The sequence below is a fragment of the Ursus americanus genome, chromosome 14, assembly GCF_024610735.1.
Source record: "Ursus americanus isolate L20-20 chromosome 14, mUrsAme1.1.p, whole genome shotgun sequence".
Lineage (NCBI taxonomy): Eukaryota > Metazoa > Chordata > Mammalia > Carnivora > Ursidae > Ursus > Ursus americanus.
In genome coordinates this window covers 65,889,421-65,917,118 of record NC_142140.1, presented here as the reverse complement: position 1 = coordinate 65,917,118, position 27,698 = coordinate 65,889,421, and the positions used below count along the sequence as shown (strand labels likewise).

Genomic DNA, 27,698 nt, shown 5'->3' with positions numbered 1-27,698 from the left:
AAAAAAAGCCTATAATATTGGTATACCTTTCAGTTTCTTTGAAAAGATTAGCACGATTGATAATAACTCCTTAGTAAGGCTGATAGAAAAAGAGAAAATCAGAAAAGGCACAAATAACCAATATCCAGTATAAGGAAGAGGACATAATGTCAGATACAACAGGTATCTAAAAGATAATCATAGGATATTATAAATGCTTGTATGTCAATAAATTAGAAATTGAGAACATCGATATTTTGCCACAACTGACACATGAAGAAATAGAAAATCTGAATTGTCTAATGTGTTCAAAAGAAACTGAACTCATAACTTGATCTTCCACAAAAATACTCCAGATGGTTTCGGCAGTAAATTCTTCAGATGTTTAAGGAAGGCTCAGTACAATGTTTTACAAAAGCTTCCAGAGAGTAGAAAAAGAAGGACCATTTCCCAATGCATTTTGTGAGGAAAGGAAAATTACAGGATAATCTTATTAACAGAAGTGCAAAAAGTATATTAATATATAGCAAATGCAATCCAGCAAAATATAAAAGGCTCAACATGTAGCAGTTAAGTTGGGTTGGTGATAGGAATGCAAGGGTGATGTAAAATTCAAAAATAATCAATGAATTTATCACATTTCCAGAAACAATGAGAAAAAAATCAATATAATTATTTCGAGAGCTACAGAAAAATCAGGTGTTAAGTTTCAACATATATTCATGGTTAAAACTCTTAGGAGACTATAAACAGGAAGGAATTTTCTTAATCTGGCAAAGAGCATCCCCAAAAACTTATAATAAGCATCACACTTAATGGTCAACTATTACAAGCTCTTCCCTCTAAAATTAGGAATGCAACAAGAAGCCACTCTCACAACTTCTCTTCAGTATCATACTGGCAGTTGTAGCCAGCACAATAAGACAAGAAAAAGAAATTATAATAATAAAGGATTGGAAAGTAAGAAATTATCACTAGTATTTTTTTTTTTTACCAATAACATGATTGTATGTGTAAGTATAAACATAACACTGAACAAAGTTACAAAATAATATTTGTCATAGGATTCTATTTTGATAACATCCAAAAATAGGCCAAAAGAACTTAGAGTGTAAGACCAGACAGTGTTTACCTCTGGGAGGGAAAGAAAAACCAAATGGAAGGGAGGAAAAAGGAAGAGCTTTAGGAATGTGGGAATGGTCTGTTTCTCATGGTTATGTAGCTGTGATGACTTTACAAGCTGTGAGCTTATGACTCATGTGCTTTCCTACCTGTACATTATACTCGGATAAAAGTTTATTTTTGCAAAAGAAAGACATTCTATTAGGTTCCTTTGGCCCCACCCACACCCATGTCTCAGCCTCCCTCCTTCTCCACTCTCCCAGGTATCAGCCAGGGACAAGATGCAGAGGGCAGGAAGAAGCACCGACCAGGAAGCCCGACTTCTTGGACTGTCTTTCACAGTGAGGTGTGCTATCATTTGGAGCTTATAACCCCGGGAAAGCCAAATGCTCAGGATGCCCGGCAGTTAAGAGCTGAGTTGATGTGAGCATGCCAAGCATAGACTCCTCACCACCTTAGTTATGAGTCACGTTGAGATGGGAGCAGTTAATGATTTCTGCTACTTGGAGCTCCATCAGATCGTGTCCTGATCAGGACTGAGGGAAGCGCAGAGGAGGTCTGAATTACTGAGGCTTGGGTCAAGCTGGAGGGAGGAAAGCGGCGTGTTCTCTAGGCAATGTCTGTCTTCTAGCAGGCATTTAACCACCCCCTCATGCTTCCATCAGGCCTTCAGACCAGGAGGCAGGGAGGCAGGCAGGCAAGGTTGCAGTCAAGCTCTGAGCCTGAAACTCCCCTCTGGAGGAGGGGAGTGGGGGGCGCTGTGTGGTTACAGGCAGGCACGTACTCCAGGGAGAGATCCATTTTCCTACCCACCCTCGTGGCAGGTGGCTGACAGCTGGCAAGCTGCAGAGAGCCCAGGGGGTTGCCACTGAGCCTGCCTGAGTCAGGCAAAGGCACGGGCCAGGAAGGACCAAGAGAACCCCCCACCCCACCGTGCCAATACCTCCCCTCCCTGGCTCTTCCTTGACATTGCACGAGAGCATTGGCACGACACTGCCACTGAGACAAGGCTGGAATATGGCCGTGAGCATTTTGTGACGTACACGAATGCCGAATCACTGTGTTGTACCCCTGAAACTAATTATACTTCAGTTAAAAAGGCTAAAAACAAGCACGAGGCTGGAGTAGAGCCGCCCCTTCCTCAGAGAGCCTTTGCCACCCCAGCTTACTGGGACGGTACAGTGAACATCCTAGCTTTGGATGGCAGCGCTGCTGCCTACCCAGTCGTGCACAAGGTCCTCGATGTGTCTGCGGCACAGTGCTGTCCTTTCCAAGTTGGAAATAACCAGTATTTTACCTTACATGATCGTTTTGAGGATGAGATGGTTAGCTAAAAGACGTACAAGGCCTAGGAGCGTGCTTGGTCAATGCTGGCTATTGTTAGAGACCCATGTCAGACTTTCTATGACGGCCCACTCTGGCCTCAAATGATCTTTGCAATCTCATCTCTCAGCGACCCCCTCCACCTTACCCTCTACTCCCATGGGGCCAGATGCTTGCTATTCATTCCGCGGACACTGTCTGTACTTTCCCGCCTTGATGACCATTCATGCTGTCATCTAGCTGGTAACTTCCCCAAGCCTCTCTTAAATTGGGATAATAATGCGCATCCCAAAGGGTTGTCATCAGTGCACCTTTCAGGGCGTCTGGGTGACAAGGTGTCTGTCCGGGCAGGAGCTGTATGCTTCTGGTAAAAGAGACTTAATGCCCTCCTCCCTTCAGCTCTGCCCTATGAGCAATGTGAATTTGCTTCAGTGATGTTATCTTCGTTTTTTGCATTTGGGAAATGACAATGGAAGGAATGCAGAGAAAACTATTTTGCAGGCCCTGCTGGTGTACCCATTGTTTCTGGGATCAAAATAGTTTTCTCTGCATTCCTTCCATTGTCATTTCCCAAATGCAAAAAAGGAAGTTAACATCACTGAAGCAAATTCACATTGCTCATAGGGCAGAGCTGAAGGGAGGTGACACCCCCCCCCCCCGGAGATTTCAGAGAGAGGGTGTGTGATAACAGAGGTCTTTCTCAGGTGACACTCAAAAGATGAGAGATGAGAGTGGGCACACACGAACTTTGCTATTGTCCCGGCCTCACGCTTACAAGGCTTGGAGCAGAGTCCTTCTTGCTGCCTCAACTACCTCATGCTCGTTCTCCTCGTCAGAAGCACAGATGAGGACAGAATGGTGTGAAGGATGGAGGGCCTGACCAGGAATCCAAAGACCCGGATTCTTGTTCTAGTTCCTTCACCGGCTGGCTGTGTGCTCTCAGGAAAATCTATGGAATCCCTGGGGGCGGGGGAGGGAGGCATCTCTGTTTCTCCTCGTTTCTAGCAGAGTTCACGTTTCAGAGGTACAGGCCCCTGGAGGGCTGTCCGTAGCCAGCTTAGGTGTGTTCTCCAAGACTTGCCCTCACAGGGGGCTTGGTGTCTCCACCGTTAGTTTCGGCCGTTCTGGAACACAGTGGTTAGATCTCTGAACTAATGTTTGGGGGATTTCTGCTCTTTACAACCCAAAGTCCTGGCTGGCCCATTCAGGCCCCGTGTCCTCAGGGTCTGGACCTCGCTAGTCTGACATTCTCCAGAATCCTACCTGCACAGGTAACGAATTCCAAACACATGTGCTCGTCATGGCGGGTCCTGCCTCACTCCCTGAACACACACTGACTGACATTTCCTTCCAGGAGTGGCCTCTGCTGGGTGTAAAAGGCATCCTTCCCTCTATCCTTGCTCAGGGCTCTCTGGGGGAGGAGTCTCTCTGAAAAGCTGTTTCTACAGATTCCTGTCCAGGACTGGAAAGTTGTGGACCCCCCCCCCCCCCCCGCGAGGATGGCGTGCCTGACCAAGAGGAAGAGGGGGCTGCGCTTTGCCACATTGCCCTCTGGACGTTTCGGCAACGAAGGGTCAAGCAATGGAAAGCAACGGGCAGAGACAGGCCATCACTATTCAGAGGAGCAGCTGGAAAGAGTCTCAAATGGCTGTGGCCTGGAACGGAACCTGGAATTTTAAAACCGAGGCCTCCCAGGGGCTGGCAGATGGTATCTTAAGAATATTACGACATGGCTTTTTTCAGGAAGCGGCACTATCCTGCCGTGACTCGGGACATTCTTTTTGATCCCAAGAACAATGGGTACACCAGCAGGACCTGCAAAATAGTTTTCTCTGCATTCCTTCCAAGGGATGCTGGAATCATTACATAACATATTCTTCAAGATGCTGAGCCTTCCACCCAAAGGAACCAACCCAGAAACGCGTCCTGAGGAATGACATCACTGGCAAACAGGACTCTATGTGGTTGACGTCCTTCCTCACAGATCCCACGGCACCCTAATTACCTGCTTATTATGCTCATGAGTCCATATGAACTGTGCCTTTGTCTAAGAGTTCGGCATTAACTATTATTTTACTAGGAGAGGAAGGGACTGGATCATCACTAAGCCTTCTGGGGTGTCTCCGAGCAGATGGACTCACCTGGAAAATGTTGGCAAAGTCTCTGAGGTTGAAAACGTAGTGGAATTTGATCGCTGTGGGTAGGAACGTGGTGGCGACTTTCTGGTGGAAGGTCAGGGCCAGATTGATGAGCTGGGGGCTGGATTTCTGCAGGGCCGCTGGGAAGCGTCCGAGTGTTAGGTGCTGAGTCAAGATGGTGCCGTAGATGGAGGCCAGGGCGTCTGCTCCCGGGAAGGAGAGGACGAACACGCTGAAATGGCGCTGCCCAGGGGAACAGGCATGTGAGATAGAGTCAAGAGTTCGAGTCAAAATCGCCTTTTGGGGATTTGGGTAAAATAATGAGGAATTCTTAGAAGGGCTTTGGATTCTAGATTCTGGTCACATTTCTCACACTGAACCTAACTTTGGTTGAATCTAAATGTCTGGAGGAGTAATGGGCTTTGGGCCTTTAGTCGAAGATGTCAGCAGGTGGTCGGAAGAGAACGGAACTTGACGTCAGAGCAATAGAATTCAAACCAGTATTTGACAGTGAAGACGCACATGACCTTAGGAGAACCGTTCGTCTCTCTGAAGTTTTCCTACTCTGAAGAATGAGCGAAACAGACGGACCCCATGACCCCTTCCAGCTCGAAAAGCTTCACGACTCTGGGTCTAGGAGTATCTTTTCCCCCCTAGAAATGCAAATCAGCATCCTGTATGGTTTGTCACTTTCAGAGGCTGGACGGGGGAAGGGCCAATGACTACTTGTCACTGGGTGATATCCGCTCTGGTAAGGTAGAATTCATCCAGGATTCGGGTACCACAGCTCCTCCCATACCTGAAGCCGTGGGTTGATGGTGAAGCTGCCTGCGGTGGGGTTCATACAGGAAACGTACTGGACATTCCTGATCTCCTTCAGGGACAGCTTGCTCCGATCATACCTGGGACAGGCAGAAACCACAGTGAGAGTCGGGTGAGGGTCCAAGCAGGTGAGTGTCTTGTCAAGGTGAGGTGGGATGTGCCCTTTCATTCATGTGTTTGGGCGGTTAAAAAAAAAAAAAAAAGTCTAGATCCATTGGTAGAGGTCGAAAAAGCCAAAAGCCTAGGCCCCAATCCTGAGGGGCCTAACATCTATGGAAGTAGTGTAGGAGAAAGAAGCCATAAAGATGGACTAAGGGGCGGGGGGAAATCCAGGGTGTGTGGCACCCCAGGAGGCAAAGGAAGTTAGTATTTCTAAAAGGAGAGAGCAGTCAACCATGTCCAGCTATAGAGAGAAGAAGAAAGACAGTGACCTAACCCAATGGGTCTGTTAGGTCTTACATAAAGACAGAGTTAGGGATTGAACAAGAACAACAGGTCAGTAAAGTGGAAGAAACAGAAACCAGCCAGTGGGGTGAGCTGGGATGGGGAAGTGGAAATAGAGCAATTTGGCTATGTAGGGAGAGACAACAGGCCAATAATTACAAAATGATGTTTCTGAACACAACAGAGGAAATTGAGATGAGTCTCAATATTGAGGAGAAGGAAATATCCAGGAGATGAGAGGCAGTTAACACAGGAGGGGGTAGAGAGTAGAAGCAAGAAGCTGGTGATGGTTCAGCTTCAGGGAAGGTGTGTCAGGACGGGGGAGAAAGGGACACAGGGGGAAGCAAGTTATAGACATGGAAGCAAGAAACAAAGATGGCGCCCATGGTCACCAGCGGAGGTGGGGTAGGAAGCTTGCGGACGGACAGAAGGTAGGAAATAGCCATTGCTGAGGCTGGAAATGCAAACATGCCAAGGCAACAGGGCAGGATTTCCAGGGAGCTTCTACTGCCCATCTAAGGCATGTGACCATGAGTCTGACGTAACACTCGTGTGCCGTCCAGATGCTGGCGGGCACACTGCGGATGGCAGCATACGGCAGGAATCCCACAAAGACGTGAGCCATGACTGAAAGGCAGCTCAGGTCACCATCACAACCATCATTCTCCCTGAGCCCCCTCTTCGCACTGACCACTCTCTCAGCAGCTCATTCAATGTGGGGTAGGAAAGGTGAGCCACAGTGGTCTCTCCCATCCCGGACTTTTCTTTTTTTTCCTGACAAGTTCAGACCTTTTGCCATGAACCATTACGCTGTTTCAAGAGACAGTGGCAGACCCTGTGAGTCGTTCTGAAAGAGACAAAGGCTGGTAAGGCCTGTAGACATCTGGGCACTCCACAGCGCGTGAGCTGTTACCGCTCTAGGACCTGCTCAGTGCTACCGGACCACAGTGGGGGACAGGAGCGGTTAATTCTGCTCTGGGGGTTTGGAGAAGGCAACTTTGGAGATGAATGTGGAAGAAAAAGGTGGGTTCCCCCCCACTTAGAGGAGAGCACAGCATCTTCTCTGACCAAACTTCCACTTAGGCATTAATGCCTCTGTCTGAAAGAGCTGCCCAGGAAACAGAACCCTGTGAGGAATGTGGTACCAGCACTCAACGGTGGTGTGTGTCTCCAGCGAAATAGCCTTCAGCCCTGCCTTAGGCCTCCCCCTCCCTCCACTGCCCCGTGGGCCCCAGGCCCTTTGCACATGTGCTCTTACCAGTGGCCATAGTCCAGATGCTGCCGGATGAGGGTGTGGGGCTGCACGGTCCCGTAGGCATCCACCTCCGGCATGTTCATGTCATCGATGAAATAGATAAGCTTCTTGTTGCCTGGGGGGCCATAATTTCGGCCAGCCTTCTTTTCTAGAGGCTTTTCTAGGACAGCTAAGGAGATGAGCCAGTTAGTGAAGGAGGGAGGTTCAGTGTACACTCACTTGCAAACAGCAGCAGTTACCACCAGATCCAGGACATTCTACGGGACCAGCAGTGACGCTGGGCATCAGGTGCTAGCGAGAGTGACTGCATCGACCCGGCGTTCAACACCTTACAACGTGCCCTGTGTCAGGTCCTTACAAATGCGGACGATCTCAGTGAATCTGTGCAACATCCGTGCAAGATCAGTATTATCATCCCATTTTACAGGTGAGGACACTGAGGCTCAGAAGAGCAAAGGCACTTTTCTAAAGTGAAGCCAAGATACAGATCTGGAGCGGTCAAATTTCAGAGCCCAGGCTCCGTCTCTCTTACTTGTGGTCCCCAGTTGTCTTGGCTTATAGAGTAGAAACAGAAGAGACCGGCACAGTCTCGAGGCCTGGGACTCTACCCTCAAGGAAATCTACAAATAAACGGATCCTGGGGAGACCTGCCCCCTCTGGGTCAGACAGCGCAGGAGCATGAAGGCTGTGGCTCCCACATCGGGGTGGGTGGAGGCCCCTTCCACGCCTGGGGGATAAGACGGGTGCTATTGGATAGTTTGTCAGCCGAGGTCTCAGAGAGTTCACCCCTGGGGTGAACAACACCCTCAGAGAATTTCCCAGAAGCTTCCAGCACCATGAAGGGCTCCTCCGCTCCTTCATGTTATTTCAGGCTCCTTGCAGAGCATCTCAGCACCTTTCTGGAGTCTTCATTACAGACTCCCTTCTGGAATCATCCCTTCACACAGCGCTGTTGCCTAGCCTGATGGGACTTGTTGAGAACAACCTTAAGTAATGAAGCGGAGATCTATGTACTCCCCCCCCCAATAAAGCAATTAAATATGTATTGCGAGAACTGACACTTCTTATTACAGCTGGAAATTCTAAGAACCCTCTGATTCCTTCTCTTGCAAAACAAGTTTGTAAACAAGGAGAAAGTGTCAATAGACATTTGGAGGTGACAGATAGAAGACGAGTTCCTTCAAGAAGCTTGAATATTCTAATTTTCTGGTCCTGAGTTAAATTAAGTGTTTCAAATATGAATTAGATTTAAATTTAATTAGCATCCAATTAACATACCCTATCAACCAATTAATCACCCAACACCTTTTTCCCCCTAAAGATATAACAACTATATATGAGATCTGTCAAAATGAAATATAATTAATGGGCTGCCAAGGACATGTTTTTGAGAACAGTCCTTCTAGTAGGAAAATCTCCTCTTAGGAAGACTTGTTTCTCCTCCCCCCAGAGGAGTGATACTCAGATCAACCCCTGGAATGAGGCAGACCCCTATAATTTGGGTTGATTAAGCTCTTTACGGTTCTAAAGGCTTGTTGAGGAGAAAAGCATGTCAGTTAGCAAGGAGTGGGCTTGGAAGGTCATCCCAAAAGGATGATGTCGAGTCCTCCAGGGAGGGAGGACTCCCTCAGGAAAGGCATACATGTTTTTGATCCTTGCGTGGTCAAGCTCTGCTCCATGTCACATCTCGGATGGCGGGGGAGTTAAGTGACTGCTTCCAGACAGAAGTGGAGGAACAGAGGTGGGTCTCAGTGTTAGCAAACATGTTGGTGAGAAGTAGAAAGAACTGCGATCGTCCCCGCATACTCCTGGGTTCCGCATTGTCGTAAACAAGTCCTGACAGTCAAGCCCATACCTGGGCCTGGAGTTCATCCGCTCCATCTTTTTTTTAAGATTGATTGATTGATTTAGAGAGCGTGAGCGAGCGAGCAAGGGTTGGAGGAGAGGCAGGGAGGGAGAGACGGAATCTCAAGCAGACTCCCCGCTGAGCGCAGAGCCTGATGCAGGGCTTGGTCTCACGACCCTGAGACCATGACCTGAGCCGAGGTCAAGAGCTGGACGTTTAACCCCAGGCACCCCTATCTGATCCATGTTACCCAACTTCTCCACGTGGACCGGCCTTGCATCCAGCCGGTGGCCATATCCTACGCTAGCTGCCCTCTGCTTTTATTCACACGGTTCCTTCTGCAATATTTCAACACCACCGCGCGTTTGAGGAGCAATTTCAATGTCAAAGTGGGTTCCCATCTGTTCTCATTTCACTGTCTCCACTGGGACCACCCTTTGCCCATCGGCTCTCACCTGCTTGCTATGACATCCTCCCAAACGGCCTCCCTGCTTTCGCCCTGGATCCCTTCACTACGTAGTACTCTCAAAACAGCAGACAGAAGTCCCCTTGCAAGATGTGAATCGGATCATGCCAGTCTCCTGCTTAAAACTCACCCAGGACATCCCATCTCGCCTGGGGCAAAAGCCAGTCTGGTTACATCCACAAACCTTGTGTCTCTGTTTTTCTCTCTGATGCTCCCCTGTCCACTCTTTCAGCTCCAGCCGTCCTGCTCTGCTACATTCGTGGCCACAGGGCCTTTGCTCTGGCTGATGCTCCTGCCTTGCAGTCCTTTCTCCCAAAGGCCAGCCCAGCCTGTTCCCTCGTTTCCATCAGGCATTTATCTGCTCAAATGCCATTTCTCAGTGAGCCCTGCCCTGCACAAGGGCCAAAGTTAACCCTCACCCCCAATTCCCTGTGCCTGCTTCGTTAAAACTTCACTTAAAATGCTCTATACCCAACTTATTTATCTTACATATTATCTTAACCCCTCTGCACTATAAACTCCATGGGGACAGGAATCTTTCTCTGCTTTTCTCACCGTCCTAACCTCAGCACCTAGAACATTAGCTCACACACAGCAGGGTGTTCGAAAGACATTTAAGACACCAATGAATGAACTTTACGACAAACCCCATGAATGGCAAAGAAAGATACGTTATTGCTATTTTGTAACTAAGAAAACGAAGGCTAAGGCAGGTTGCCTGCCTTGCCAGAATTAGGATCCAGGTCTGTAGATACTGATCCCAGTGCCTCTCTCATATGACTCAGGCAGTGAGTCCTTGGAAGCCCTCACACCCCAGTCCCTGTCCAGAGCTGTCCTGGTGATTCCTGTCCCATAGATTTCTCTGGTCTCTGAACTCAGAGCAGGGTGTCCATGCATTCGTGCACATCACTGAAGACCCGGTTCTGTATGGGGTCCGTGTTATCACTGACCCCTCAGAGCAGCCCTACCATGTATAAAAATCTTTTAACAAATGAGAAAACCGAGGCTTAGAGAATATCAGGGGCTCTATCCCACGTCCTGTAGCTGCTGAGTGGCCAAGCCAGGACTCTAACCCTGGTCACCTGGAGTAGTCGGGACTCTGAACCACTCGAATACTCTCACGACACGGCTTCTGCCCTTGACAACGCCCCAGCTTGGTGAACTCACTGCCTGACCACATTTTTGACAGAGATCATTAGCAGTTAATAATGTCTGACTTCCTTTTTCCTCTTCTTGGAACTCTTTTCCTCCCACGTTATCTAGTTTTTTTCATGTGTTAAGACATTTCCATTATTATTGGAAGGGCTTTGCGTTTATTCTTTCCAAATGTAACGTGCTCTGCATGATTGTAAAAAGAATACATATTCATGATATAAAGGTTAAAAAGCACAAAAAATCATAATGATGAAAGTGAAAATTATCGGGGATTTGATCACCTCTCAGGAGCCATTAGTTTCAATATTTTGGTGCATTTTATCCCAGTCTATTCATTCTGTTCAATTTTTCCTTTACAAAATCAGAATTATACTCCATATTCTGCTCATATATATATACGGATACATATATATACGGATATATATATATGCAACCCACGTGTCATAAACATCATTATATAATAACATATCCTCCTACAACATGATTTTAATTGCTGCACTGTGCTCCATAATTTGGAGGTACCAAAATTTATGGGATGGCTTCTCTGTTGTCTGAAACGTAAATTGTATTCCATTTCTTTATACTCTGAAGCTACCTTTGCTCATCCTGAGCAGAATGTCCTGCCCGCGAGGTGACAAATCTTTCATGATTTCATTCTGTGTCATCTCCTTTTTGAAAGACAGCAAGGCAGGTGGACAAGAGCTGCTTAGCTATGATGACGTAAGTGTCATGAGGCTCCTGTGAGGTCGAGAGTCTGATCAGATCTTTTCTGGTCCCGTCCAACCTCTGACTTTTAGTGAATAGGTTATGGAGATTCGTATTACACAAAGATTGAGATGCCCGAGCTCCTATCTGATTAGTGCAATTAAGTACTCAAATATTTGTTCAATAATTTAAATCACAGGAGGATGGGAAGAGAATTCTGAATTGTGAAGAGTGTCATCTTTATCCTTCTCTCTTTATGTTGCAAATATAAGCCCGTTGATGACGCTGTCCGTTTCTTTGCTTCTCCTTTTTCTCTTTCTAGACCACCCTGCCTATGGGTCATTGCAAATTCCTTTGGTTTTAAAAATCACTTATATTTTCTAAAAGAATGAGAAGAGGCTGCAAGTATTGCAACAGACATAAAACAGGCCAATTAAAAGACTAAACGGGGATTCCAAAATAATACATGAAAGAAACGAATTTGGACCCATCACCTAGGATGACACCGTTATTACAGTAAAATAAAAATGTATTGCACGCTGTCCTACCTGAAATCTCAGAACTAAATCTGTTTTTAATTACGGCAAGCACGTCACCCTGGATTACTGGAACAAATCCGCCTCTCGTTTCGTATGAACAAAAATTTTCCAGCCACTAAATTCTAAAGGGCACGTATTAGGGATGCTTACAAAAGAATATTTGGGCATGATCTTCAACTGGGGTTTCATAGGAGATACAAAAGTAACTTAAAATGATCTTTTATCATCCTAAACCTCAACAAAGCCCATGGTGGATCATTAAATGGTAACGCAGGAAAGGAATGAAAGCAATGCGGTGGGTTTGTGGGGGCTGCAGGAGCTGGGGGGACGGGGATGTGCGTGGGTCCCTGCCTCTCTCAGCGTGAGGTGTCAGCATTCTAAATCTGCGCTTTGGGCAGCTGTTGGAGGGAAGTCAATAGAAATCTGATGTTTCGATGGCTACCCGAAGGGCCTATTTTATTTACTATCAAAGGGAAAGATATCCATGTGCTGTAGATATCAGATGAACAGAAGCAAAGTTGGCATTCTATTATGGAAAGCGAGAAGCATGACTTACAGTCTTATCAAAGCAGAAGGCGGCTATAGCTCGAAATAAGACAGCTTGGCTATTAACTCATTGTGCGACTTTCAGGGAAGTCACTTAACACCTGTAAGCCTCATTTTTCTCATCTCGCAAACACAGAGACTATCGGATCTGTGAGGGATACCATTTCCAAGTTCCTTCTCTTTAGTCACTTTCAAGCTGGGGTGGCCATGTTCCAAATCATAGGGGATCCTGGAGAGCCGTCTGCCTGACATGGGCACTAACTCTCCCCTTCATCTTTTTCTTTTTTCCATTTGGAATGCAGATGTGATGGCTGGAGCAGCAGCCATTCTGCCACTCTGAGGGAGCAGCCAAGAGCATAGCTACTACAGCATTGATACCATTGAGCCATTCATTTAGCATTAGCAACTGCCTACTTCAAGACTTCTTGTTGCATGAAAAAAATCTCTTTATGTCATTACTGTCAGATTTTCTGCTGCATGCAGGCAAAGGCATTACTGACATTCTCTTGTTGAACAGGGAGGGCTAAATGAACCAAACGGGTAAGACCCTTAGCCCAAAGTTTGGCACAGTATAAACATTACATAGAGCATGTCCTTTATGTCCTTTAGTATAGTTGAGCTTAAACCCCCCAAACCACCTCTTTTGCTTGGGTTCCTTTTGTTCTGGTAGTAGGGCTTCGAAATTATTGCATAGTATTTATAGATCCTTAAATTCAAGAAGGATTTGATATTATTATAATAATAGCTTCCATTTACTAAGCCCTTATTGCACGCGAGGACTCGTTCCGAGTGTTTTACATACTTTATCTTGCTATTCGAGAACAAAGAAGAACGAACTGTTGATACGCTCAACAATATGGGCAAATCTCAAAATCACGCTGAGTGAAAAAAGCCAGAGAAAAAGAGTGCAGATTGTAATTCCATTATAGACAATTCTAGAACATGCAAACTAACCTACTGTGACAGAAATAGGTCAGTGGTTGCCTAGGCATGGGCACGGTGGAAGGGTAAGGGGGGGGAGGCACTTTCAGAGGTGATGGATATGCTCATTATTTCAACTGTAGTGATGGTATCAGGGGTGTGCAAATATTTCAGAACTTACCAAACTGTAAACTTTAATATGTGCCATGTGTTGTATGTCAATTATAACTTGATGCTTTTTTTGAAAGGGAAAATGTCAAAAAAATCTGCTGCCTTTAGTGGGAAAATGGATAAATAGGCTGTGATTTAGTCACACAATGGAATCCTGTGCAGCAGTGAATACCAATGAAATAGATCTACATGTATCGAAATAGACAATGATTTAAAAAGTTGCTAAAGGAAGTCACAGTATGATACATATTTAAAATGTAACTATGACACAACATTGTGTATTTTATGAGTACATGTATGCACTAAAAGTGTAAATTTTCATCTTTTCATGTGTCTGTTAGCCATCTGGATGTCTTTGGAAAAATGTCTAGTCATGTCTTCTGCCCACTTTTTAATTGGATTATTTGTTTTTTGGGTGTTGAGTTGTATAAATTTTTTATATATTTTGGATACTAACACTTTATCAGCTATCATTTGCAAATATCTTCTCATTCCATAGGTTGCCTTTTAGTTTTGTTGATTATTTCCTTCTCTGTGCAGAAGCTTTTTGTTTTGATGTAGTCCCAGTAGTTTATTTTTGCCTTTGTTTTCCTTGCCGTAGGAGACATATCTAGAAAGAAGTTGCTTCAGCTGATGTCAAAGAGGTTACTATCTATGTTCTCCTCTAGGATTCTTATGGTTTCAGGTCTCACATTTGGGTCTTTCATTCACTTTGCTCAGCATCGCTGATCATCAGGGAAATGCAAATCAAAACCACAATGAGCTATCACTTCACACCGATCAGAATGACTAAAATCAACAATGTAAGAAACAACAGGTATTGGTAAGGATGAGGAGAAAAAGGATCCCTCACGCACTGCTGATGGGAATGAAAAACTGATGCAGCCACTGTGGAGAAGAGCATGGAGGTTCCTCGAAAATAGAACTACCCAAGATTCAGCAAATTGCATGACGAGGTATTTACCCAAAGGATACAAAAATACCGGTTTGCAAAGCGATACACGCACCCCAATGTTTTTAGCAGCATTATCTACAATAGACAAATTATGGAAGCAGCCCAAGTGTCCATCAACTGATGAACGGATCAAAAAGATGTGGTGTATATACAATGAAATATTACTCAGCCATAAAAAAGAATGAAATCTTACCATTTGCAACGATGTGGACGGAGCCAGACAGCAAAATGCTAAGTGAAATAAGTCAATCAGAGAAAGACAAAGACCCTATGATTTCATTCATATGTGGAATTTAAGAAACAAAACAAAGAAGCAACAGGGGAAAAAGAGAAGTAAAGAAACAGACTCTTAACTATAGAAAACAAACTGATGGTCACCGGAGGGGGGGTGGGAGTGGGGATGGGTGCACTGGTGACGGGGATTAAGGCGGGCACTTGTGATGAGCCCCCGGGTGGTGAGTGGAAGTGCTGAATCACTCTATTGTATACATGAAACTAATATCACACCTGTGTTAACTGGAATTTAAAAACTTAAAAAAAGGTCTAAGTGTGGAATGATACACATCAACTTTAGTACTGAAAGTGGGGCAGGAAGGAGGATGGGGGTGGTGTGCTGGCTGTCTTTGCAATGCTAAGACTCACTGCAAAATGACAACATTTTAACATCTGTGAAATCTGGGTGGTGGGTACATGGGCATCTGTTATATTATTTTTTGGACTTTTCTGCATGCTTGAAATATTTCATAATTTTTAAAAAGTTTAAGGAATTCTCTCCCTCCTAGTATCTAGTTCCCCCTGCCAGGGGCACCTGCTGTTATCAGTTGTTATCAGTTTATTGTATGTCCTTCTGGGGATAGCCTAAGTATGTTTAAGCACAGATATATGAGTGAATGTGTGTGTGTGTGTGTGTGTGTGTGTGTGTGTAAACATTATTATTTATCTTTTTTTTCCTCCAAATTTTTATTTAAGTTCTAATTAGTCAACGGAGTGCAGTGACAGTTTCAGGAGTAGAATTCAGTGATTCGTCACTTACATACAACCTCCAGGGCTCATCACAACAAGTGCCCTCCTTAATACCCACCACCCATCTAGCCCATCCCACACCCGCCTCCCTCCACCAACCCTCAGTTTGTCTTTTTTTTTTTTTTTTAAAGTAGGCTACCGACCCAGTGCCGAGCCCAAGGCGGGGCTTGAACTCACAACCATGAGATCAAGACAGTAGCCGAGATCAAGATGTGAGCTGAGATCAAGAGTCAGATGCTCAACCAACTGAGCCACCCAGGCGCTCCTTGTTCATCTTTCTATCTCTTTTTAAACACGACTCATTTTGGAGCATACCATATATTCTGCTCTGTGTCTTGCTTTTCTCCTGCAACAAAGCTGTGGACAGAGTTTCAACTCCGTTCATACAGAATGTCCTCATTCTTTGTAATAATGCTTAGCATTCCGTCACACGGGTAATTAGGCTACTTCCCACCGTTTGCCACTACAGAGCCGTTAAAAATGCACATTCTGCACAGCTGTCTGGGTGTACTACCTGCCCTTTGAAGCAGACTGCTTCACGACACGTTCGATCTTTTTTGTAATTACACAGGGTCTTAAGCACGACCAGCAATGAAAACACCCAGCTGCAAAAAGAAGCAAAAAGAGGGCCGGGGTCAGGATGTAGGTGGGGGAATCTGCCTCTTGTCCAGGTCAGAGCAGCTACCCTCGGAGTTCTTGTATCTCCGTCTTGAAATTTTCTGTTTCCTCTTGGATATCAACTTTATGTCTCCCCCTTTTCTAAGTGTCACGGGCACCCTTACTCCTGCCATTTTGTTGCTTCTAAAATGTTTTAGGCTAAGAAACCGAAGAAATAAAGTCGTTTGGACTTTACAGAGGCAGGAGGTTCCTAGTAAAGGGAACTTAGCATTTTTTTTGTTTTCAGAGTCAAGGGTATGGGCTCTGTTGTGTGGACTCTGTGTGCTTACGCTGGCTCCCCTGGGGCTCTGGGTGACTCCCCAGTTCCTAGTTGCTTCTGGACGGGTGAGGTTAGAGACCCCCGCTTCATCCATTCCTAGTGTGGAGGGTGGATGGGACCAAGAGGCCACTGGGGAATTCAGAGGACGCAGAAATGTTGTGTCCTGCGGCAGTAAGGGGCCAGTCTTATCCTGGGTCTATCGGACAGCAGTCGGACGCTTTTGAATACTTCTCTGTGTTCCAATGGGAGAAGAGGGGGAAATCCTCCAGGTTAGAGGCCCAGATTAAGAGAGAGAGGTCTGGGCAATGCGGGCAGCTCATCTCCTTTTCCTCGATTATAAGTTTTTATTCTCCATTTAAAGTATTTCTTTTACATTAAGAATCCTCATAATAGGATTCCAGAAAACAACTCCTCCGGAGTACTCAAATGCTCCCACTTATGATAACAGCACTAATAGTAAACATTTATTGCCGTTTTCAAAGTATTTTCTTGCCAGGGAGGCAGTATTAACCTCACGGTTAAGAGCACAGGCTTAGAAGTCGGACTGTCTGGGTTCAAACCCTGGCTCCGTCACTTACTGTGTGGCCTAGGGTGGCTTATGTAACTTCTCTGTGCCTTGATGTTCTTATCTATACATGGGGATGATACAAGGGCTTACTTCATGGGGCTGGATGGGATTAAATGATTTAAAAACATGTAAAATTCCAATCTCGGGTTGGTGCCTGACGCGTACTTGGTGAATGTCTGATAAATGCCAGCTGCTGATACTAGCATAGTTGTAAGCTGCTGAGAATCGGAGTGAATGGGGAGGGCTGATCATCTGATCGGTCACTGGACTCGAGGCTTACACATGTGCAGAGTCCTACCCTCCCGTGAACAAGAGGCGCTGGTGGATACAGCAAACAGTGTTCAGGCAAGTGAGCCAGCCAGCCATGTGAAGTCTGCTTAAGACCACTGCCGGGCGCTGGTCACGTGGCTGGTGACAGGGCGTGCCACGATGGCGGCTGAGGTCCCCTGGAATAAGGAGGCAGCTAGTGGTTCCCTGGAGTTGCCTCGAGAGCTGAGTATTACGACTGAGGGAGTTTTGCCAGCTAGATTATTAAACACATTCATTATTTCAACAATAAATTCAATAAACTTACAACTAGTTATCTTGAAAACCGAGGTAAAGATACTCAAAACTCATCTCAATTATTTTACCTCGTTCTACCATCATCTGTGCCCTTTACTTTTGTCTATGGTATCTGGGAAGTGGAAACGCCGTGAAGGGGGAGCTGCTGTGCCCTGCTTGGGCACCTCTTGCAAAGGAAGCTGCTTCTAGGGTCATGCGATGAGCGTTTCTGTATACAAGGAGACCCTACAGGTAGCGAGGGTCTAGGAGAAAGTGACTGGCAAGGGGGAAACTCCTTTTTCAAGGAGCCTCTGACCCTGAGGCCCCTCCTGGAGGACCCGAGTCCACTCGGGAGCCCAGCATGTCACCTCCCAGTGAACAGCACGCCCAGAAGACTGGATGCACCCACCAGCCTTGCCGCCTGATGGTGACCTTGGGTGATCGCGTACTGTCACCCAAGCCTCAGTTTCCCTATCTGTGAGACAGGAAGGGTGAAGGCAATGATCGCTAGAGACGCTTCTACAAGCCTGTGGCTATCCTTCACTGGGGGTCGGCTTTCTCTGGCATCAAGGGACTGAGTGCTGTTCTGTGCTGAACTCCTGGCTCGGGAGGGGTGTGAGAGGCCCGGGAGGAAGGCAGGAGACAGGAGGAGAAGAGATACGGGGCGAAGGGTGCTGGAGGAGTGGAACAGAGGTGCTGCGGAGGAGAAAGGCAGGGAGAGGCGAGAGGGGAGTGCGGGCACGGGGCAAGGCAGGCCGCACAAGTGCCCTATGCTTTGCTGCATTTCCACGACAGGGCACGTGGCCACTGAGACCCCCCCCCCCCCGTGCCCCCACCACACGCGCTGCGGGCCCTTACCTTGCAGCATCGCGGACGTGGTGTAGTAGTTGAACGGGACGTTCTTCACCAGGTACTCCTCCGCGTCGAGGCTGGCCAGCTTGGTCCCCACCAGCACCGACTTGCCCGTGCCCGCGGTCCCCACCAGCATGACCGGCCGCCGCCGCTCCACGAGCCGCTCCAGGAAGTAGCACACGCGGATGGTCTCGCTCGTGTGCACCACACAAGCCTGCAGTGAGAGCCTGATGAGCGCGCCAGGGGCCGGTGGGGGAACCAGGTGCCTGGCGAAAACGTTCTGGAGCATTTCAGAGATGGCATAGCGGAGCTGGCTCGCTACCTCGGGCAGGAGTGTCTTCCTTCACGTGCACACTAAGACCATTCCTAACCTCATTCTCTGGGTGGAGAGCACCCCCTCCTCCTCTCCAGCTCTGTCCGCCTCCCTGCAGCCTCCCTATTGGGTTTGGGAACCTTCTGCCCTGCCATCTCCCCGCTCTGCCCCCCTAGGATGCCGGTGGAGACTGGTAATCAAGTTCCCCAGTCTTTGGAGGGGGGGGTCTGTGGTTTCGTTGCACCTGGGATTTCCTCTTGGAAAGCATGCAGCTGGGGAAGACTAGTTCCTGCAAGGCTCAAACGCTGGGGGAGTGACAAGGGGCTGCCGCGGGAGCCACTGAAGATCCTCGGTGCAACCGTACGTCCTTGGTCACTCGGCCACACTCACCTGCAGAGGCATCTCGGGGTCAAATTCAAACTGGGGGATGAGCTTGGACCAAGGCTCGAATTTCTTGGTCGCTGGGTCTATGTAGTAGTCAAAGATGGTTCCCTGGGAGGGGAACTTGACCGTCTTGAACTCCGTCAGCCACCACTTGCTGAACTCTGCCCGGTAGTCCACGAGCTGCCAACACAAAGCGGGTCAGGGGGCGAGGCTCTCCAGAGCTTCCGACGCCTGGGCAGGCTGCCCTGGCTTCAGGCAGGAGGTCAGGCTGGGGAACGTGAAATGCTTTGCCCGACGGAGCGGCTTCTCCGGGAAGGATGTTGCTTCCCCCAGGATCAGCCCCGACGAGGCACAGCGGGGCCGGGGCCAGCCCTGAGCAGGTGCGTGCAACACCGCTTCACCCCGTGGCTGAGCCGCCCGGGCACTGTGCATCTGTGAGTCCTCGCGGGGTGCGGTGAGGGGGTGTAAGAACAGGAGAGTGGGAGCCCAGGTCCACAAAATGGGCAAACCTGGCCAAGAACTCCTGAAGAGATAGTCGGACCCCCGTCGTCCCAGACGGCCGAGACTTAGCAGTTTCAGGGTGGTGGGCAGGGATGGAGTGAATAATGTCTGGGGGCACGGGGGGGTGGAGTGAGAAGAGCCTCAGCTCCTTCATCTATAAAATGAGCATCCCAGAAAAGAGGACTTCTAAGGTCCTTGTGAGAGCTAAAATTTCTAAAATGTAGGAGCAGCAGAGACAAAGCTATACTGGTCTGACGGAAGGAATACGTAGAGACATATAATTTATGTGCATACGTATGAGATCACGAGCCCCTCAGGACAGGGCTGGGCCTCCGGGGACTCAAATGATCTCATTGTGTCCAAGCCGAAACACGCAACACGTATGCACATGCGTGCACACCCATACGCCCCCCCCCCATAACATACCTGCTTACTACTGGCAATAAGCCTGTTCTTTGAACAGACAGACCTAGGAAAAACCCCAGAAAGGAAAACCTAAAAGAGACCTAGATTGGGCATTTTTTAAAAAGATTTTATTTATTTATTAGAGAGACAGAGCAAGCATGAGTGGAGGGAGGGGCAGAGGGAGAGGGAGAAGCAGACTCCCCGCTGAGCAGGGAGCCCGATGCGGGGCTCGATCCCAGGACCTTGGGATTATGACCTGAGCCGAAGGCCGACGCTTCACTGACTGAGCCACCCAGGCGCCCCTGGATTGGGCATTTTAGGAAATGTTCTGGAGGGCAGGACAAAGATGGAATTTGAAGCTGGGTGCGTGGCAGTGAATCTGGACTTGCAGGAAATGGAACTCCTCATTCTGCTGCCTACTGGGTAAGTAGGATTGAATTCTTTTGCTTTATTATTTTTCAGTTTTTTTTTTTTTTTTTGAGTGCCTTTTAAACAATTCTTTTGCTTCAGAATGAGGACAGAAACAAGCCGCAATAGGACAGATTTGTTTGCGGTCCTTCTTCTGATCTGACTACGGATGGAGGGGGTGCTCTACTCAATATGGGGCTCTGCCATCAGAAGTCTTGGAAAAAACCCCATTTTTAGCTCATGGATAAAATCCTGCAAGACTTTTAACTTCCTATAAAAAACCTGGTTCTAGATTACTATGGAAGATCCGAGGCAGAGGCCACCTTTAGAAAAAGAGGAGGCTGGGTGGATCTTCTCCTTTCCCCACCTCCAATTCCACCCTGAGCTCCTTGGTCAGTGAACCAGCCACACCACCGGGTGGGCTGTGCCAGCATCGGCTCCTCCCCAGCATCCTGCACTTGACCTCCCCTCCACTATAACGGGACACTAAAGACAAGGTCACCTCTGCTGAGTCAGCCAGCAGCTCTTTCTCGGTTCAGCTCTTTGGGTGTCTCTTCATGAAGAGGCCCCTTCGGACACTCCCATCGCCTATGGATTTGGACAGTCCTGTGCCCCCCCCCCCCCCCGCCCTTTGAACTTGACGACACTGAGGCACGTCTGCATACTGCACAAGAGTCTGGGTTGTAATGCTACCTCATCTGATGCTCCCCACGCCCCAAGTGGCCCTGGCTGCCACGAAGGGTTCCTATTTGACATACGAAAAGACAACAACTCAAAAGGACAGCCTCTAGAAGCACGTGGAGGCGCTGGGGGTTGGACGCAGGCGTCTGGTCCCCCGAGCTGGTGCTGAGACACGAGGTTGCTTCCAAGAGACCATTTCCTGGTCCCAGCAAAGCTTTTAGTGAGAACCTCCTTCTTTTGGAGCTTCTACTCGGGGATGGGCTGCAAGTCCAATTTCTCCTTTGCTTTAACGACAGCTTTCCAAACACCAGCACCCCCGCCGTTCCTGATGTGAGTATTCTGGCCGGCTTCCCATTTTTCTACTCATGGCACCATTTCCGGTGTTTGGCCTGAATGCAGCTTGTGTCGGGGTCTCGGGCCTTCCCTGCTGCTAAAAGCTTTCTCCCTTGTCCTCTCCCCATGGGCTAGCACGGCTGCCTACAGCTCCAAGTGCTCCGCGGCCCAGGCCGCCTGGAGGGAGGCTTTCTCCCGGGCTTTTAAAACGAGTTGAGTGGATGTAAATGTAGCCCGCGAGAGAAAAATGGACCAGGTGTCTTCATCCTGACCCCGCGCTACCTGCTAAGCACCAACACGGGGGAGAAGCCCAGCAGTGGCTGCGCTCGGACACGCGAGCTGCCGAAAGGTCAGGACGTGCGTTTGATGGAAAGCAGTAACCTTTGCCTTCTGGATCTCGGTATCTCAGTGAGGTCTCGTCCATCCTGCTGGGTTCCTTGCCTCAAAGGGGGAACGGACACCTGTCAATGAAACAGTCCATGGAGAAGCTCCAAAGACTGCGAGAGGCAGCATGAAATTCTCAGACGCCTCACTTCCAATGTGGGCATCCCCCCACCCAGCATCTGGCTCTGGCTCCGGACGTGGGGAGAGGTACATGTCCCAGGAGCTTGCGAGAGCTGCTTTCTGAGTGTGGAGCACCGAAGAGCATGTCAGGGAGGGAAGGGAGGTAGGATGGATGCTCACACCCAAGGCCTGTGAAATCGGACAAGAAATTAATTGTTCTTTCGAAATTCATTCTCCCGGCTCACCGCCATTTTGGATTCTAGAACATGGCTTTGCCCTGGGAGGCTGAAACTTTCTACCTCGCTCCTCGAAAGAGCCCCCAGTCAACCCAGACCAGAAAGAGTACACCCTAACTCTCCACTCACCGCGGCTTGGTTTGATCCCCTGTGATGAGAGGGGGATCCAGATACTTGCTATGAAACCGAGTATTTCTGGTACAAGATGACTGCTAATAGCTCGTATGTGCACCAACATGATTTTAAGAGCTTTGCATGGATTGGTCTTGGATGGTCAGAACAGTATCCCTTCCTGTAACCCTTACAAGCGCCCTAGAAACTGGACCTGCTGTCAGCACTCTCATTGCCTTCATAGGCAGGCAGGCAGGAAGGTGGACAGAGTTGAAGCGATTTGCCCTACGTCCCCCAGATACTAAGTGGCAAAGTTAGGATTCGAATCCAGAGTCCGTGCCCTCAGCCCCTAGGTGACAGTGCCTGATTGCTGGAGTCGGCGGTCCAAGGCTGTCTTGTCTAACCCTGAGTATGATGTTTCCAGATAAAGAACTCTTTATCTGGAGGAAACTAAGCCAAGAAAAAAGTCTGGGGAGGGGCACCTGGATGGCTCAGTAGGTTAAGTGTCTGCCTTTGGGTCCTGTGATCAAGGCCCACTTTGGGTTCCATGCTACTCCGTCTCCCTAGGCCCCCCACCCCAGCTCGTGCTCACGCTAATAAATTCATAAAAACTTTAGAAAAAAGAAAAGAAAAGAAAAAGCACGGGGATAGTAGAAGGGTTAGGGAATAGGATGGCAAGATATTTCGAGCCAACATCCTTACCCCCATACCTGAGGCTACAGCAGCCAATACCATGATACGAACAGTGATTTGGTTTCCCACCCCTAGAAGTCCATTACCCTTTGGCCCGTGCTTCTGTGGCCAGCTCGGTGTTTCGGGGAATGGACACGTGCTGGTTAACTCTGGCCTGGTGTGGGGTTGTCTGTGCTTGCTCTGGGATGCTAAAGGGATTTCTCCCTCTAAAGCTTCTGCGATACAGCAGCAACCATCTATCAAACACACGTCACTTGCAAAGTAGTGGACCTATACTTCCGTTTGTTCCAAAACACCACAACTCTCCGAGAAATCGGGATACATTACCGACTCCAAAAGCAATAGCTCAAAACATAGCCCGAGCTCATCTGTCCTGCTCCAAGAGGCCCTTCTCTGGGGGCTGATGTCTTTAGCAGAGCAACGGATGGATAACAAAATAGTCTGATGCCTTCACGCTAATTCTGCCATCTAGCTGTCCTCCCTTCCAAATCTTTGCTGGAAGATGGGTTTTCGCCATTGTCGGCTTACACGTGCGTGTCAACCACAGCACGACCTCTTACCTGATCCTGGACCATTGCTCCACCGAAAGCCCAGATGGCAGCAAACACAAAATACAGCTCGTAGGTTTCCTTGGGGCAGTCCGCGGGGACGTCCTCCTCGGTCAGGAGACATTCGAGAAGGTGGCACAGCGTCTGGACCATGCTCTGCTCTGGGATTGGAATGATCTTCTTAAATCTGTGGAGAGAGAGCCAGATATGCTGTCGGACAGTGGATTTTCTATCCCGGAGGCCTGCTGGAACCTGCTTGGTTTTGGCGACCTGTGACCCGTCGGGTTCTTTGGGATTGCGTGCGGCTACGTAAGCCTTCGCTCTCATCGGCTCCTCGCCTGGAAGGGCCCAGAGTGCCCTGAGAAGGTTCTTTCTCGTCGCCTTTCCCTCTGGTACCCTCCCTGTCTGCTCTTCCCTTCTCTGAACACCAAGTGCCCCTCTCAGTCCTCGGGGGGGCGTAGGCCACTGTGACATAATGGGGTAAAATCTCAGTGTCACTCCCTCATGACTTCCTCAAGAGTCAGGTGGGTGCGGGGCTGAGGTTGGTCCTTCAGCGCAGAGAAGGTCCCTCAATTCAAACACACGGAGAACATGTTCTTTGGAACCGGAGTCTTGCTGGCGGGGAGCAGAGCGGGCCCAGACAGGTGCTCATTTTACACACTCGTGATCTCCTTGATGGAGTTCGTCTTCTGCAAATACCCCTCACGCTGCCCTGGTCTGGTTTGCGTCCTGTTTATATTGGATTTGGAGGTCTTGCCTGAAAGGCGGGTGACGAGATGCGCAGAGGGGCGTCACACATGCAAGCGCTCTCGTCCCCCCATGTGCACACACACACTCTCATCCCCCCACGTGCACGCACACATGCACGTGCACACACAACCTCATCCTCCCACGTGCACACACACACACCCATGTGCTTACACACTCTCATCCCCCCATGTGCACACACACATGCACGTGCACACACAACCTCATCCTCCCACGTGCACACACACACACCCATGTGCTTACACACTCTCATCCCCCCATGTGCACACACACATGCACGTGCACACACAACCTCATCCTCCCACGTGCACACACACACACACGTGCTTACACACTCTCATCCCCCCACGTGCACGCACACATGCACGTGCACAACCGCGGGGGGCCTCTGGTCTTCTCGGGGGTAGAGAGGATCAAAGTGGGAGACAACCGTGGGGGGCCTCTGGTCTTCTCGGGGGTAGAGAGGATCAAAGTGGGAGATGCTGGAGGGGAGAGAAATTAGCATTTGGGGCTTGGACGAGAACTCACAGGGAAGGCAGGTGCAGGCTGGGCACAGAGCTGGGGAAAGGGGATGCGTGGCTGCTCCGAGGGGCAAAGGACCAGTCCTGGGAAACCCCAGGACACCTGCTTATCTCACAGTGGAGTATGGAGAGGTGGCTTGCTGGGGCAGCCTATACCCCAGTTCATCAAAGCAAAGAGGGGTGAGCATTTCCTGGAATCCAGGTGTGGTCCACGAGCTAAGGGCTGCAGAGGGCTTTGTGGGAAGAGCCGTACATGACTGGCTGGTGGAGAGGCATTTCTTGCTTCAAAGAAAGGTATATGGGAGGTCTCCAGTGATGGCGGAGGGGCCGAGAATCTTCAAGAAAGAGTCTGATTTGACATCTGCCACACTTAGGATAACTCGGACCATGCTGGTTCCAGCCATTAAGACCTTTCCTGCCTTTACTCTTCTCTCCGTCCCCCTTTGACCCCAAGAGGGCAGAAGCTACAGCTGGTGTGGGGGGAGTGGGGCAGAGGAGTAAGGAGAAAAGATGTCAAAGACTCCTCTTCCACTGCCGGTGGAGAGCAGGAGGAAGGCCTGAGCCAGGGGCAGGGGCAGAAGCTTTCCTTGTAAATGGAGTTTGCTTTTTCAAGTTTTCACGTGTGTGTCACCAAAAGCGATCACGTGCCTCCGAATAACTGCAGAATGACCAGAAAACTCATCAATGGTGACCTAGATTTCATCCAGGGGCGGGAGGAGGACCAGCCACATAAAATGGTTTTTGAAGGAGCAGTGGGAGACGAACTCAAGTTGCTTTATAATCCCGCCCCTTAGGAAGCCGGCTTGTTCAATATAAAAATCATTATGTGCGAACATCCCACAGCTCTGTAGGCCCCAGGGCCCCAGAAAGCCGGCCTTACAAAGCCCCACTGCACACAAGGGATGTCCAAGTTTGAAGCCCGTGCCTTGTTACTGAAAGCCGTGGTGCCCAGGGCACTGCACAGAACCTCAGCCCCTTGTCCGTGGATGCTCTGCTCTCTTAGGAAATTCGTGAGCATTCAGTACCACCCCATGTGGGCACCATAAACTGCGGACGTGTTTCGTCCTGGATGGCCACGGAGTTCAGACATTGCGGGGAAGCTGGCTCTGGACAGACTGCACTCAGCACCTCCAAAGCTTGGTGCAGAGGCTGGTGCACACGCACGCTCACATACACACACACACACACACACGCTCACACTCACACTCACCCTCACATGCATAAATAAGAGTTTGGCATCTCTTGTCCTAAACGCCCAGAGTGGGAAATAGCCTCACGTTTAGCAAGAAGCTCTACTGCACGAGTGTCCCAGCAAATGACAAAGGACAGGGGTGATGCTTGTTATTTCCCAAAACCCTTCCCTTCCCGTGGCATTTTAACTCCCTGGCCCGCCTGCACCCCTGAGCCCTCGTGCCCACTTCCCGACCTCACCTTGCTGCCCAAGCGGCTTTATTTCCTTAGGTCCCAAGGCCATGAAGAGCCCACAGGCCACAGAGGCTGGAGGCTTTTCGGGGCTTTCAGAAAATGTGGCAGATCGGGAGAATAATTCTTGGCCAGGACAGTGCCCGGGCCTCCCGCGGCCCGCACCTCCGTGCTTGTGAGCTCTGCTCCGCCCCACGCGCGACAGACCAATGAACACGAGACAGGGACCGTTCCGATCGGCAGCCTGCATTTCCCAGAAACGTCATCCTGACCCGACCCTGGTGAAGGTTCGGGAACCAGGGGATCCCTGAGTCATGCCACCTCCCCAGCACCGACCTGGCTGACCCACGAGGCTGGCTGCCTGACTCGGGAAGGGCAGGTGCGCTGGCAAGAAGGGATAAAACAGAAGCAGATGCCAGACCTCGAACCTCCCTCTGCAGGCACCGGCAATGCTCTGCTGTAAGAAGTATCCTCCCAGGTAAGAGCACTTAATCTCCTAATTACGGGGTAAGCGGTCAGCGCTTACTGCTTTGACTTTTGCAAACCCGTAAGAGGCGAAGTGAACTGGCAGCGTCCACGGGGGCAGGACGATGGAATGACGCGTTATCTCGGGTCCTGCATGATCTGGGCGGTGGGCATACCCAGCCAGCAACAGGAAGTGGGTCCCGTTTATCACTGACACGTGTCCTCATCCCCTCTAAGTCTGCTGACCTGGCGTGCGCATCGTTTGTAAGGGGGCCAGCTGTGTGCCCCGCAGCGTGAAAGATCTCAGGATTGTCGCCTCATAGTACAACCCACAGGCTCTGGATACACCCGCGTGCACACACGAGAGTCACTTTGTGTCTTCTTCCTCCTCACTCACCATGCTTCTTGCCTGAGCAGACTAGAGGCATCCCGTGGCCATTGCAACGTGGGCCAGGCCCAGAGGGGAAGGCCTGGGGACATCTGGCTTCAGGGACAGGACAGAACATCAGCGGGATATCAGGTGTGAGCCGATAGGCTCTTCGCCACGGCTTTAAATCCTTACCTTCTCACTGCCTGGCCTACCTGGTTCTGAGTATGTCCAGGCAGGTGGGGAGATACTTGTCAAACAGAATGGTCAGGTTGGCTCTCTCTGTCTGGATCTCCCTCCGGTCAATCCAGCTGCTCACCGGAGGGCTCCACCCCAGGTCTGCCGGGTTGATGTAGAGGATTCCTGGGGACACAGAGAATTCTGCTCAGCGAAGTCCCCACAGATGCCAGTAGAATTCTCACCCCCAGGGAGTTACTTTCTCTGGGTAGAAAATGTACAGAAGACAGGACTCAGAAGGAACAGAGAGCTGGCCTTGGTTTGAGAGGGTGAGTGGGTTTGCTGTCGGGACCAGCTCCAGCTGGCTGATCACAGCTGATGGCCAACAGGGTTGAGAAGGATCGTGTGGCCAAGTCTAGGCTCGGGAGGAAAGAAGGCTGTCATCACCCATCCTTGTCATGGTGGCCCCTAAAAGGATATGTCCCTGTCCTAATTGCGGGAGCCTGTGAATGTGACCTTATTCGGCAAAAGGACCTTCCCTTGCAGATGGG

At 49.2% G+C, this 27,698-nt stretch overlaps 1 protein-coding gene across 1 annotated transcript in view; it reads right to left on the bottom strand.

The window, feature by feature from the left end:
• DNAH9 (dynein axonemal heavy chain 9) overlaps nucleotides 1-27,698 on the bottom strand; it is a 313,579-nt gene that overhangs the window by 147,297 nt on the left and 138,584 nt on the right. The window contains exons 35-41 of the mRNA XM_045797213.2: nucleotides 27,186-27,333; nucleotides 23,440-23,614; nucleotides 19,014-19,187; nucleotides 18,317-18,524; nucleotides 7,087-7,252; nucleotides 5,362-5,464; nucleotides 4,566-4,805 (exon numbers count right to left, since the gene is read on the bottom strand). Of these exons, the coding sequence (XP_045653169.2) occupies nucleotides 4,566-4,805; nucleotides 5,362-5,464; nucleotides 7,087-7,252; nucleotides 18,317-18,524; nucleotides 19,014-19,187; nucleotides 23,440-23,614; nucleotides 27,186-27,333 (1,214 nt within the window). The remainder of the gene's footprint in view (nucleotides 1-4,565; nucleotides 4,806-5,361; nucleotides 5,465-7,086; nucleotides 7,253-18,316; nucleotides 18,525-19,013; nucleotides 19,188-23,439; nucleotides 23,615-27,185; nucleotides 27,334-27,698) is intronic.